Source organism: Phoca vitulina, unplaced genomic scaffold (genome assembly GCF_004348235.1).
Source record: "Phoca vitulina isolate PV1807 unplaced genomic scaffold, GSC_HSeal_1.0 scaffold8, whole genome shotgun sequence".
NCBI lineage: Eukaryota > Metazoa > Chordata > Mammalia > Carnivora > Phocidae > Phoca > Phoca vitulina.
Window position 1 is genome coordinate 19,134,885 of NW_022589711.1, and position 15,520 is coordinate 19,150,404.

The following is a 15,520-nucleotide window of genomic DNA, read 5'->3' on the forward strand; positions in this document are numbered from 1 at the left end:
CGTTTTTACATTTCTATTCCCTCTTGTTATGTGTTGGTCATAGGTCATAGGGAAAAAGGACTAAGATTTATAAAACTAATGGTAAAGTTTTCATAACTATTCGCAAGGGCATTGAATTTAGTAGTAAATTCCCTTCTTGGACTACGTGAATGTATCTTCAACCTTGAGTCAAAACTCCCCCGTTCATGGCTTAGGGAGGACAGTGCTCTTGAATCCGTGTGTCTATAATCTCAGGGATCCTCTAAGGATGAATTAAAAGTGTATAATCGAGACAAGATGGTTATTTACCTCTTTCAGTTCCATTGTAAATTATCTATTTCCCTTGTAGTAGAACACAGAAGTGAGGCTCATTAATCTTTGTTGAACTACTTTGCAGGACCTCCATCTGCACCAAGAAATGTTATCTCTAATATAAACGAGACCTCGGTCATCCTGGACTGGAGTTGGCCCCTGGACACAGGAGGCCGGAAAGATGTTACCTTCAACATCATATGTAAAAAATGTGGGTGGAATATAAAACAGTGTGAGCCATGCAGCCCAAATGTCCGCTTCCTCCCTCGACAGTTTGGACTCCTCAACACCACAGTGACAGTGACAGACCTCCTGGCACATACTAACTACACCTTTGAGATTGATGCCATTAATGGGGTGTCAGAGCTGAGCTCGCCACCAAGACAGGTCGCTGCAGTCAGCATCACAACCAACCAGGCTGGTGAGTACATGCTAGACACTTCCTACTCCTGCCGTCTCAGAGCCAAGTAATGGTTTTGACAGAGAGAGAGTGGAAAAAAGAGTGGGGAAAATTTTTTTTTTAGAAAGAGCCCCAGAAGAGCGCCTAGGTGGCTCAGTTGTTAAGCGTCTGCCTTCGGCTCAGGTCACGGTCCCAGGGTCCTGGGATCGAGCCCCATATCAGGCTCTCTGCTCTGTGGGAAGCCTGCTTCTCGCTCTCCCACTTCCCCTGCTTGTGTTCCCTCTCTCTCTGTCTCTCTGTCAAAATAAAAAAATAAAATCTTTAAATAAAAAAAAAGAAAGAGCCCCAGAATTTTCTTTTCTGTCACATTTAGACAGTTATGCTACATTGAATAACTCAATTTAATTCTTCAAGTTGGGATAAGTCATATTTATTAGATAATTTTAAGCTAGTTTAATCCATTGCTTTTCAATTTGGAATCTTTAAATAATTATGACACCGGAAATGGTACGTATGGGGCTCCTTGACACATTTTGATATTTCAAAGAACTTAACAGGCATTGAAACTTAGCTTGCAAAAGGTTATTCAGGATACTTAAAACTAGAAATATCTTTACCTTAGTTATAATTATATCATATTTTTGATATCATCATTCAGTTATTTTATGTTCCTCAACAGCTCTGAGTATTATTCGCTGAGATTAATTAAAAATAAGAAAATAAATCCATTTTATTTGATAGATGTAATTTGTACTTAAAAATTCAAAATATGGAACTTGTGGAGTAGTATAGTGAAAAGAGGTCTTGGTGGAGAACAGTTGAAATGACTGATCTAAAAATTTTACAAATATAAATCACTTTTATATTTTTCCACTGAGAATCTTTTTCCAATTAAAACCAAATACTACATTGGCAGGTAGTAAGCCAAGGCCCTTTAACATGGAATGGAAAAATTAAACAAAAAGCAAACTTCTCACCTTTCTTTATCTTTACATCCACATTGCTCTTCTCTTTACTATTAGTAAATTTTGTTCTTTCAATCACCCCTTAAATCTTCTCTGTGTTTTCTCATTCTCTGATAATTCTTACGATTTTTTGGCTATAACTTTTGTGTTTTTGTTTTATTTTGTTTTTTAAACAGTAGAGTCCAAAATTATTTATGGGATTTTATTTGTGATTCTCTCAAACATATGGAAGGTTATACTTGACAAAATATACCCCTGTGACACACCAGTGATACCCCTTTGAGATAAGGCAATCATAGTGTTTCCATTATTGATAACTGTGATGAATGAGAAATAAACAGTTTTCTTTTGTAGTCAACAAAGCCTGTGCAAAGTTAAGCTGATATTCATTGTATATAACTGTTGCTCTGAGATACCATAATTTGAGATACTGCATTCCAAGCAGCTCAGGACAGAAATATCATTGCATCGTTTATACATAAATAAATAATGGAGCCATAAAGGGGAGAAAAGGAAGAGATGGAATGTGCCCCGAGAATGAGTCAACTAGAAGTACAGGTTCTGGTGTCTGCTCCCAGGTGGGCTCAGCCCGGAGCGGGAAGTCAGGATGGAGAGTCAACTTTGCCTCTTATCTGCATGTGGCTTAAATTTGGAAGTCCCTCTGCTGTCTCGTAGGACTTGCCCTTTGCTCTGAGGATGACAGAAGGTGTACTGGATGGCATAACGGAAGGAAAAGAGAGCCCAATAAATTCTCTCTTTGGCTGGGAAAGGTCTTAGAGCATCAGCCAAAAAAACTAGCTAAAATACACCACTTTTGTTTCACTTGGCTGTGTCAGGAAGATTAGTTAAACCACCAAAGTTGCACAGTTAAGAGATATGTCACCCATGGCTAATATTCAGTAAATAGGCATCAGTATGACTCTGCTGGCTGTTAAAATTTTGTACTACTTCTATACTAGTTCCAAGTAGTTCTTACTACTCCCGCAGGTGAGTTACGCAAATACCTCTGTATTGGTTCACTTCTCAGGTTTCCTGAGTATAGCCTGCTAAGCCCAGTGTCTCACCTCTAGTTGTCTTCTCCCATAATTTGACACCCAAAGGAGAAAAACTGGCATAAGGGGTGGTCTGCACAGCCCTGCACTGGAACTCCTCCTCCTTGAGGGGTCCTTGCCTCTGCTCTGTCATTGATAGGTATTTTGAATATTACCCCTGGCAGAGTCCATGTGCAGATGTCTCCCTTTCTGATTCCACATCCTTCTTTTGTTCCGACTTTGCTTCTGGTCTTCTATACCGATGGAACTCTTACACTTTTACCTTCTCTTATGGTGATAAATAAACTTTATTTGTGGAAAAGACATGACTTTTAAATGAAGAGTGCTGAGTCATTATTTTAATCTTGCTTACTGAATCTGTATTTTTCCCCACTGGCAGTAGATCCCAGACCAAACAATTTATGTTTTTGCTTTGCTTCAGTTAATGGTATTTAAACTTTGTAACTAATAGTACTTAAAAATTTGTAACTTAGGTTTACTTAACTATCTTCCATGAGAGAAAAAGATGAGTAATGCTGTTGCTATATATTGCATGATTACAGCTTCTCATATTCAGTGAACACAGGGATTTTAAGAAATTATAATTATGTGGCAAATGGCTTTCCCAAATCCTATATTTCATGCTGATTTACTACCTTGTTTAAAATAGGAGCATCAATCTGTGTTATAATTATCTCCTAAGTCAAACAGAAACGTATAAAAACAAGCAAGAGCTCCTTATTTCCTATCTTATCATTGGCCTCTGGCTTTCTGACAATGCATTTATCAGGAAACTAATAGTTCCAGATATATACAGTGAATGAATGTAGGTAAGGGCAACCAAGAGCAGGTCAAGACATTAAAAAATAAATGGGGTTGATGCTTTGGCCCTCCCAGTTACAAATCACAGAGTAAGACAGATTCACCAGGGATGATATCAGTTATTCTCTCTAACCCCACTATCATTTTTTTAAATTAATTTGTCTACACTATGCACCACTAGGCATTTTATATATTGATTTCAGGGTGCCTGTATCATTTTGTGTGCCTGGGGTGGTAGAGGTATTTGTTCCATCTTCAAATCCCCACAGTGAGATATATAAGCAAGATTAGGAGCAATGCCATTTCTCCAGGGAGTATTTCTTTGTTTTGCTTTATTTTTGTTCTTGTGAAGGTTAATGGACTAGTAACCTTGAAAAATGAGCTCCCTACCACTAACAAAGATATGGCCATGGTGGATAGGATCCATGGTTTTTAAATTCCTCCTAGTCTCTCTATCTTTGACAAGGATATAAAGGGGAAACACGAATGTCCCATTTAATTTAGTTTGTGAGATTGAGTTTGTTGATTTTTCTCTTGATTACATTGTGAAAGCCGTGCGATGACCATGTGATAAGGCACCTTCTAAATTGTAGAGGATTATGTTGTAAATTCGGATGTTTGTTCAATATTTTCACAAAGTATGCCAGTGAGATCAAAAGTGTGGTCTCTACATAAAGATTGTATCTATCTGTGAATTTATCAGTCAAACATGTTCAGAAAGAATTGCAGATTGCAAAACAAAAATCTGTAAAGTTATAACTTGGTGTAAATTGTGACTTCTTGTTTTCTTCCCTGAACAAGTGTATTTACTTTTCAGTTCTGGAAGTAATTATTCCACTAGTGGAATATCTGTCTCAGTATATTCTCAACCTCCATCAGCATCTGCCCACTTCTTCACTTTTCTACAACATGTAATGATCTCAGACTAAAATAGGGAGCACTGATAGATACTTTAGAGGCTTTCCGTCTTGAGGTTCACCCCACCTCCATTTTACAGCTGGAGAAAGTGAGATCCCAGAGGCTTTTCCAAAATTTCATCAAGAGATCAAACTTTTGCTTATGTCTCCCAACTCCAATTCCATTTCCAACTTCTATCCTCATAGTCTTTCTGTCATCCTGTGATTCATGTCATGTGGCTACCAAAATAACTGCTTAGCCTTGGAGACAGGGGCCTTGCTGGAATATTTACTCTAACTTATGCCATCCCTTGTAAACTTGGTCCTTGCTTCTCAGTCATCTGTCAAAGGGTTTCTTAGGGGCATTCTGCACTAGATCTTCCTTATCATCTCTACTCTTCAGCAAACCTAATCTCATCCTTCATGCCCTCATTCTCCACAGATGATTTTACCTCTGTGATATTGTGATTTATAATAAGAAAAAATACATTTGGTTTTGGTCCCAGTTCAGGGCACAATGCTCCCACAACGCCTGGAATCTCCTAAGTGATAAGAGTAGTAAAGGTGTGGGGCGCCTGGGTGGCTCAGTTGGTTAAGCGACTGCCTTCGGCTCAGGTCATGATCCTGGAGTCCTGGGATCGAGTCCCGCATCGGGCTCCCTGCTCAGCAGGGAGTCTGCTTCTCCCTCTGACCCTCCTCCCTCTCATATGCTCTCTCTCTCTCTCATTCTCGCTTTCTCAAATAAACAAATAAAATCTTTAAAAAAAAAAAAAAAAAAAAAGAGTAGTAAAGGTGTATTTTGTTATTCATAAGAACCCCTTCATCCAGGCCTGCATTTAGGTTAATGAATTAGCTTTTGGAAAACCCCTAAGGATGGGGTCTGGATTCCGAGGGGAACCAAAGCCTGTGATTAGAAGGTTGAAACTTTCAGGTCCCCTATTTCCCACCCACAACTCCAGGAGTAGGGAGAGGGGCTGGAGATAGAGTTCAATCACCAGGGGCCAATTATGTAATCAGTCTTGCCTACATAATGAGGCCTCCTTAAAAGCCCAAAAGATGGGATTCAGAAAGCTTCTGGGTTGGTGAAGACATTCAGGTGCTGGTAGGTGACATGCCTGGAGAGAGGGTGTAAGCTCTATGCCTCTTCTGCTATACCTTGCCCTACACATCTCACCCATCTCGCTGTTCCTGAGTTGTATTCTTTTATAAGAAGCTGGTAATCTAGTAAGAAAGATGTTCCCTGCATTCTGGAGCTACTGTAGCAAATTAATTGGACCCAAAGAGGAAGTGGTGGGAATCTCTGATTTATGGCTGGTGAGACAGAATCACATATAACAACCAGGACTTGAGATTAGCAGCTGAAAGGACGGCAGGGGGACTGAGCCCTTAACCTGTGGGGTCCAATGCTAATTCCAGGTAGATAATATCAGAACTGAATTCAGTTGTAAGATACCCAGCTCGTGGGTCAGAATTGCTTGGCGTGGGGAAGTCCTCACACACTGGGTAACCAGAAGGGAAGTGTTTTGTGAGTTGAGTGTTGAGATTAGAGGAGACACAGCAGAGTGTGTTTTTCCTCTTACACTGTCCTCACTTATCAAGACCATAAAGGTTAAGAAGAAAAAGAAAATGCTACTCTCCCCCCCACAACCAACTCCTTTAAGTCTAATTTCTTCCCTTTGTACCTACTAACTCTCACTGATTCCAGAGTCTTTATAGAATGTGCTCTCCAGCAAATCTCCTTCCTTTCTAGCATCTTCAGCATGCACTCTCCTGGCTCTTTTTCTTTGCCTTTTGTGCAATTGTATAGGTTTTCCTTCATCTTAGAGGAAGTTAGAAAGAATGAAATAACAGAAGCAACAATAACAACATGCACATAGGTGTGTGAATCTTCAAGATTCCATCCTATTTTTCTCCTAATTTTCAGTCTAAGATGAGATTTTTTTTTTTTTTTTTTGTAGAGTAATCCTTACTTCTTTTGTTCTCTCATTCATGCTAAGGTTTGATTTCTGCCCTCACGCGACAGCAAGTGCCCTCCTAGAAACCAGTAATAATTTCTTATTTGTATCTTTATGTTAAATTGTTAGGAAGAATATAAATGTCATGAGGCTGTGGACCTTCTCTGATGTTCACATTTGTATTTCTCAGACTTAGTACAATGCCTTCCAGCACCTTGTAATCACTCGAATGTTTACTGAATGAATGAATATTTAGTGGAAATTTGCATCATTCAAAATTAAATATATTCTCCCTCAAACAACTTTCTTTCCTTATTTCTTTCCTCTCTGCCAAGATAACCATCATTTCCCCAGTTCACCAGATTCTAATCTAACACTTAGAAGCATCTTTGTTTCATCTACATTTAAGAAGTTGTCACATACTACTGATTTTTCCTTTCAATTGTTTTGGATCCTTATACATTTTAGCTATACTTACTGTCAATTTCTAAAATTCCTGGTTATAGCATTTATAAATAAATGATGTGATGAATTGTAATAGTCCTCTTTTAATTATGTTGAGATCCCAAGATAAAAAAGTAGGAACTAATATGTATTCATTTAAATAAAAATATTTTATGGCTTAGCAACTTCTTTCCACTGAGATATGGATAAAAAGTGTAGAGAGGTCAACAAATATATTTGAATGCCTCTTTTACCTGCATGCCGTATGTGCCCGAGCCATGCAGGAATTTGCAATCTAAGTATAGAATTAAAAACAATATATATGACGGGGCGCCTGGGTGGCTCAGTCTGTTAAGCATCTTCCTTCAGCTCAGGTCATGATCCCAGGGTCCTGGAATTGAGGCCCACATCTGGCTCCCTGCTCAGCTGGGAGCCTGCTTCTCCCTCTGCCCCTTTGGGATGCCCCCCCCCCCCCGCCCCGGCCCCCGCTCATGCCTGTGCTTGCTCGCGCTTTCTCTCTCTGAAATAAATCAATAAAATCTTAAAGAAAACAATATATATGAAACAAAAAAATTTACATAAGACACTATGTAATTAAATTAGTTAAAAATTTTAGGGAAACCTTTGAAGAAGAGTTAAATGTACTTTGAAAAATAGAAATAAATCAGATAGATATAAAGAAAAAGAAATATGTATATCATATCATGGTGTTGGAGTTGTGTTTCCTGAAGGCTAGGCTGAAAGGAGGAAATTGATCTTGTTTAAGGGGTAAAAAGAAATCAGGTTGGATAGTCAAGGAAGACCAAGCAACCTGAATGTTAACATAATGGGATGTTGGATAGAGATAAACACTTTGAGTGGAAGAGTAACTTCATTCAATTTGTGTTTTAGGAAGTATTATTGAAAAGAGCAGGGAATAAAGTCAATAAATAAAATTCTTAGCATTTGAATGACTTAATTGTAATGAAAGAATGAAATAAATAACATCGTTGGATTTATACGATTATTAACATTATCTGTAATTATTATTTTCAAGTCTAACGTGGCATTTTTAAAACTTTAGAGCCATAAACCCAACCCCACAAAAATAATTTTTTGGGATTTCAACCTTTTTCTACTTGGATTCCTGGTTGCCAGATTTTTGGCACTGAAGTACCATCAGTCCTAGAATTATTGGACTAACTAACCTTAGTTTGACACTTAGGTAAATGCCATCCTATTTATCTCAATTTATGTTAGTTGAAAGATATGTCCCTCCATTCTCTGGGTCCTAGTATTGCTCTAGTATTTTCTTTTTCAACATCTCCCCAGTCTTGATTTTTTTTTTTTGCTCCAGGCATGCACATTTCTAATATTTTTCTCTAGTTCCATTTAAACTTATTTTTTCTCTATGAACATTATCCTGACCCCGATTCTTACATAGAGTGAATGGAACTTACCCTCCTCTTTCAATTTACCCTATTAGAGTTCTGCATTTAGGTGTACAATTTCTATCATAAGATGTGATTTGTTCACATATGTGAAAATACTACAATGTTACAAAATAGTATTGTAGTACACCTTTTGTGCTCATACCTTCGCCCAGATGCTTGGAAGTTAACATTTCACCCCAATTGCTTTATCATTCTCTCCCCCTTCTCCTTCTGTATATAGATACTATTTATTTCTGAACCTCTTGAAAGTAAATTGCACATGATATGCCCCCTTTGTTGCTAGCTACTTCAGTGTAAATTTCTTAAGAACACTGAGATTTCTCACATTTAGGTCTTTCAACCATTTTGAGTCTATTTTTGTGTGTGGTGTAAGGAACTGGTCCAGTTTCATTCTTCTGCATGCGGCTGTCAATTTTCCCAACACCATTTGTTGAAGAGACTGTCTTTTTTCCATTGGACATTCTTTCCTGCTTTGTCGAAGATTAGTTGACCATAGTTGAGGGTCCATTTCTGGGTTCTTGATTCTGTTCCATTGATCTATGTGTCTGTTTTTGTGCCAGTACCATACTGTCTTTTTGTTGTTGTTGTTATTTTTTTAAATTTTATTATGTCATGTTAGTCACCATACATTACATCATTAGTTTTTGATGTAGTGTTCCATGATTCATTGTTTGTGTATAACACCCAGTGCTCCATTCAGTATGTGCCCTCTTTAATATCCATCACCAGGCTAACCCATTCCCCCACCCCCATACCCTCCAGAACCCTCAGTTTGTTTCTCAGAGTCCACAGTCTCTCATGGTTGTATCCCCCTCCGATTTCCCCCCCTTCATTTTTCCCTTCCTACTATCTTCTTTTTTTTTTTTTAACATATAATGTATTATTTGTTTCAGAGGTACAGGTCTGTGATTCAACTGTCTTACACAGCTCACAGCACTCACCATAGCTATGGTGAATACCATACTGTCTTGATGATTACAGCTTTGTAATAGAGCTGGAAGTCCAGAATTGTGATGCCACCAGCTTTGCTTTTCTTTTTCAACATTCCTCTGCTATTCGCGGTCTTTTCTGGTTCCATACAAATTTTAGGATTATTTGTTCCATTTCTTTGAAAAAAGTGGATGGTATTTTGATAGGGATTGCATTAAATGTGTAGATTGCTCTAGGTAGCATTGACATATTCACAATATTTGTTCTTCCAATCCATGAGCATGGAACATTTTTCCATTTCTTTGTGTCTTCCTCAATTTCTTTCATGAGTATTTTATAGTTTTCTGAGTACAGTTTCTTAGCCTCTTTGGTTAGATTTATTCCTAGGTATCTTATGGTTTTGGGTGCAATTATAAATGGGGTCAACTCCTTAATTTCTCTTTCTTCTGTCTTGTTGGTGTATAGGAATGCCACTGATTTCTATGCATTGATTTTATATCCTGCCACTTTACTGAATTCCTGTATGAGTTCTAGCAGTTTTGGGGTGGAGTCTTTTGGGTTTTCCACATAAAGTATCATATCATCTGCAAAGAGTGAGAGTTTGACTTCTTCTTTGCCGATTCAGATGCCTTTTATTTCTTTTTGTTGTCTGATTGCTGTGGCTAGGACTTCTAGTACGATGTTGAATAGCAGTGGTGATAGTGGACATCCCTACCATGTTCCTCCCCCTTGAGACAGGAGTCCATCAAAATCCTAAAGGAGAACACAGGCAGCAACCTCTTCGACCTCAGCCACAGCAACTTCTTCCTAGAAACATTGCCAAAGGCAAGGGAAGCAAGGGCAAAAATGAACTATTGGGACTTCATCAAGATAAAAAGCTTTTGCACAGCAAAAGAAACAGTCAACAAAACCAAAAGACAACCGACAGAATGGGAGAAGATACTTGCAAATGACATATCAGATAAAGGGCTAGTATCCAAAATCTATAAAGAACTTAACTCAACACTCAAAGAACAAATGATCCAATTAAGAAATGGGCAGAAGACATGAACAGACAGTTTTCCAAAGAAGACATCCAAATGGCCAACAGACACATGAAAAAGTGCTCAACATAGCTCGGCATCAGGGAAATACAAATCAAAACCTCAATGAGATATCACCTCACACCAGTCAGAATGGCTAAAATTAACAAGTCAGGAAATGACAGATGTTGGCAGGGATGCAGGGAAAGGGGAACCCTCCTACACTGTTGGTGGGAATGCAAGCTGATGCAGCCACTCTGGAAAACAGTATGGAGGTTCCTCAAAAAGTTGAAAATAGAGCTACCCTATGACCCAGCAATTGCACTACTGGGTATTTACCCCAAAGATACAAATGTAGTGATCCGAAGGGATACGTGCACCCTGATGTTTATAGCAGCAATGTCCACAATAGTCAAACTATGGAAAGAGCCAAGATGCCTGTTGACAGATGAATGGATAAAGATGTGGTATATATATATACAATGGAATATTATGCAGCCATCAAAAGGAATGACATCTTGCCTTTTGCAATGACATGGATAGAACTGGAGGGTATTATACTGAGCGAAGTAAGTGAATCAGAGAAAGACATGTATCATATGATCTCACTGATATGAGGAATTCTTAATCTCAGGAAACAAACTGAGGGTTGCTGGAGTGGTGGGGGGTGGGAGGGATGGGTGGCTGGGTGATAGACATTGGGGAGGGTATGTGCTATGGTGAGTGCTGTGACTTGTGTAAGACTGTTGAATCACAGACCTGTACCTCTAAAACAAATAATACATTATATGTTAAAAAAAAAAAAAAGAAGAAGAATATAGCAGGAAGGGAAAAATGAAGGGGGAGAAATCGGAGGGGGAGACGAACCATGAGAGACTATGGACTCTGAGAAACAAACTGAAGGTTCTAGAGGGGAGGGGGTTGGGGGGATGGGTTAGCCTGGTGATGGGTATTAAAGAGGGCACATACTGCATGGAGCACTATGTGTTATATGCAAACAATGAATCATGGAACACTACATCAAAAACTAATGATGTAATGTATGGGGATTAACATAACAATAAAAAAATTTAAAAAAAAAATAAAATAAAAAAATAAAATAAAATCAGTAAGCCTACAAAAAAAAAAAAAAACTAATGATGTAAAGTATGGTGATTAACATAACGTAATAAAAAAATAAAATAAAATAAAATAAATAAAATAAAATAAATAAATAAAATAAAATAAAAAACACTGAGATTTCTTACATAACGTCAATACATTTATCAGAATAAGGACAGTCACATTGTTCCCTGCTATTATCTCAGATACTAGTCAACTTTTGTCAGTTGTTCTACTGGTGTCCCTTTAGCAAAAACAAATTGATATTCTGTTTAAGTTTCTCTTTATAAAGTAGCTCCTATTTATAATAACAAATAAATTAATATTTTTGTGAATTGTCTTTCTCTGACTTATTTCACTTAGCATAATACTGTCTAGCTCCATCCATGTCTTTGCAACGGCAAGATTTCATTCTTTTTTATAGATAATATTCCATCGTATATATATATAATACCACTTCTTCTTGTCCATTCATCAGTTGATGGACACGTGGGCTGCTTCTGTAGTTTGGCTATTGTAGATAATGCTGCTATAAACATAGGGTGCATGTATCCTTTTGAATTAGTGCTTTTCTATTCTTTGAGTAAATATCCAGTAGTGCAGGTGCTGGACCATAACTTTTTTAGGAACCCTCATAATCTTTTCCATAGTGGATGCACCAGTTTGCATTCCCACCAATAGTTCAAGAGGGTTCCTTTTTCTCCACATCCTTGCCAACACCTGTTGGTTCTTGTGTTGTTGATTTTAGCCAGTCTGACAGGTGTGAGGTGTTATCTTGTTGTAGTTTTGATTTGCATTTCCCTGATGATAAGTGATGATGAGCATCTTTTCATGTGTCTATTGTCCATCTGTATGTCTTCCTTGGAGAAATGTCTGTTCGTGTCTTCTGCCCATTTTAATTGGATTATTTATTTTTTTGGGTATTGAGTTTTATAAGTTCTTTATATATTTTGGATACTAACCCTTTACCAGATACGTCATTGGTAACTATCTTCTCCCATTCAGTATGTTAGCTTTTAGTTTTGTTGATTGTTTTCTTCGCTGTGCAGAAGCTTTCTATTTTGATATAGTCCCAACAGTTTATTTTTGCTTTTATTTCTCTTGCCTTAGAAGACATATCTAGAAAAAGTGTTGCTATGGTGTATGTCAGAGAGATTACTGCCTGTGTTCTCTTCTAGGATTTTGATGGTTTCCTGTCTCACATTTAGGTCTTTAGTTCATTTTGAATTTATTTTTGTTTCTGGTGTAAGAAAGTGGTCCAGTTTTATTCTTTTGCATGTTGCTGTCCAGTTTTCCCAACACCATTTCCTTTTCTCATTGGATATTCTTTCCTGCTTTGTCAAAGTCTAATTGACCATATAGTTGTGGGTTTGTTTCTGGGTTTTCTATTCTGTTCTATTGATCTGAGTGTCTTTGTACCCATACCATACTGTTTTGATCACTATAGCTTTGTAATATAACTTAAAGTCCAGAATTGTGATGCCTCCAGCTTTCCTTTTCTTTTTCAACCTTACTTTGGCTATTTGGAGCCTTTTGTGGTTCCATACAAATTTTAGGATTGTTTGTTCTAGCTCTGTGAAAATGTGGTTGATATTTTGATAGGATTTACATTAAATGTGTAGATTGCTTTGGGTAGTATAGACATTTTAACAGTATTTGTTCTTCTAATCCATGAGCATGGAATGTCTTTCCATTTCTTTGCATCATCTTGAATTTCTTTCATCAGTGTTTTATAGTTTTCAGAGTATAGGTCTTTCCCCTCTTTGGTTAGGTTTCTTCCTAGGTATCTCATTATATTTGGTGCAATTTTAAATGGAATCTCTTCCTTGATTCCTCATTCTGCTGCTTCAATTGTTGTATAGAAATGCAACATATTTCTGTACATTGATTTTTGTATCCCACAAATTTACTGAATTTGTTTATCAGTTCTAGCAGTTTCTTGGTTGAGTCTGTCAGGTTTTCTATATATAATGTCATCATCTGCAAATAGTGAGTTTTACTTCTTCCTTAGTAATTTGGATGCCTTTTATTTCTTTTTGCTGTCTGATTTTTTTTTTTTAAGATTTTATTTATTTATTTGACAGAAAGAGAGATAGCGAGAGCAGGAACACAAGCAGGGGGAGTGGGAGAGGGAGAAGCAGGCTTCCTGCCGAGCAGGGAGCCCGATGTGGGACTCGATCCCAGGACCCTGGGATCATGACCTGAGCCGAAGGCAGACGCTTAACGACAGCCACCCAGGTGCCCTCGCTGTCTGATTTTTGTGGCTAGGGCTTCCAGTCCTGTATTGAATAAAAGTGGTGAGATTGAAGATCCTTGTCTTTTTCCTGACCTTTGTGGAAAAGCTCTCAGTTTTTCCCCATTAAGGATGATGTTAGCCGTGGGTTTTTCATATATGGTCTTTACTATGTTGAGGTATATTCCCACTAAACCTACTTTGTTGAGGGTTTTTATCATAAATGGATGCTGTGTTTTGTCAAATGCTTTTTCTGCATCTATCGAAATGATTATATGGTTCTCATCCTTTTCCTTATTGATGTGATGTATCGTGTTGATTGATTGGTGAATATTAACCACCCTGGGAACACAGGAATAAATCCCATTTGATCATGGTGAATTATTTTTTTGATGTATTATTGGATTTGGTTTGCTAGTATTTTGTTAAGGATTTTTGCATCTGTGTTCATCAAAGGTATTGACTTGCAGTTCTCTTTTTTTATGGTGTCTTTATCTGGTTTTGGTATCAGGGTAATGCTGGACTCATAGAATGAATTTGGAAGTTTTCTTTCCTTTTCTATATTTTGAATATTTTGAGAATAGATATTAACTCTTCTTTAAATGTTTGGTAAAAATCACCAATGAAGCCAACTGGTCCTGCACTTTTGTTTGTTGGGAGTTTTTTGATTACTAAGTCCATTTCTTTGCTGGTAATTGGTCTGTTTGAATTTTCCATTTTTCTGTTTCAGTTTTGGTAGTTTATATGTTTCTAGGAATTTATCCATTTCTTTTAGGTTGTCCAATTTGTTGGCAGATGGTTTTTCATAATATTCTCTTATAATTGTTTGTATTTCTGTGGTGTTGATTGTTATTTTTTCTCTCTCATTTGTGATTTTATTTATTTGAATCCTTTCTCTGACAAAAGAATATTTTAAAAATAATTTCGTATAGACTTAATAAACTTTTAACCAAAGACAATGTAGTGATGTGAAACAAATATTTTGCAATTACTTAACATACCGTAAGACTGAGAAGGAAAAATACCTTATGGTTGCACTGGTATATGGAATCTAAAAATCAAATGAATAAAAAAATAAAAAGCAGAATAGAGCTATAAATACAGAGAACAAATTCTGGTTACCAGAAGAAAGAGGCTGGGAGGATGAACAAAATGGTAAAGGGCAGTGGGAGATTCAGGCTTCCCACTTCCCACTTATGGAATAAGTAAGTCATGGGAATAAAAGGCACAACATAAGAAATACAGTCAATGATACTATAATAGCAATGTATAGTGACAGATGGTAGCTATACTTGTGGTGATCCTAGCATAATATAGAGACTCTGAATCACTGTTATGTTTTACACTTGAAACTAATGTAACATTGAATGTCAACTATACTCAAAAAAAGAAAAAAAAAAGGCCATAGGAGGTTTAAAGAACTGTCCTTCAAGAATAAAACTTGAAGGCAGTTCTCTATGGTTGTTCAAAACTAGCTAGTAAGAAAAACAAAATACACATCATGAACTTTGACCTTGAGAAGTTGTGTGACTTCCTAAACCTTTGTAGCTTCTCCATGCCTATTACATATTAATCTGCTTATTAATCTGATAATAAATAAGAGCAAGCCCCTAAAAGGAAAAAAAAAAAAACCAATTACTTAGGAAATGCTCATCTTTTATCATTAGAATATTAGTTGTTTTTTAAAGTATATTTCAATACGTTTATTATATTTCCAAGAGAATATTTTATTTTTTTTAAGATTTTATTTATTTATTTGAGAGAGAGAGAATGAGAGAGAGAGAGAGAGCATATGAGATGGGGGAGGGCCAGAGGGAGAAGCAGACTCCCCGCCGAGCAGGGAGCCCAATGCAGGACTCGATCCAGGGACTCCAGGATCATGACCTGAGCTGAAGACAGTCACTCAACCAACTGAGTCACCCAGGCGCCCTCCAAGAGAATATTTTAAATGGCAAAAATTATGCTCTCTACAAATATTAAAGAAAATTGTTTCTTCT

The 15,520-nt window shown here is 37.2% G+C and overlaps 1 protein-coding gene across 5 annotated transcripts in view; it reads left to right on the forward strand.

Moving 5' to 3' along the window:
• Window positions 1-15,520, forward strand: part of EPHA3 (EPH receptor A3) — a 351,742-nt gene that overhangs the window by 223,164 nt on the left and 113,058 nt on the right. For all 5 annotated transcript variants that reach the window (XM_032406343.1, XM_032406344.1, XM_032406348.1 and 2 more), the window contains one exon: window positions 377-712. In XM_032406343.1, the coding sequence (XP_032262234.1) occupies window positions 377-712 (336 nt within the window). The remainder of the gene's footprint in view (window positions 1-376; window positions 713-15,520) is intronic.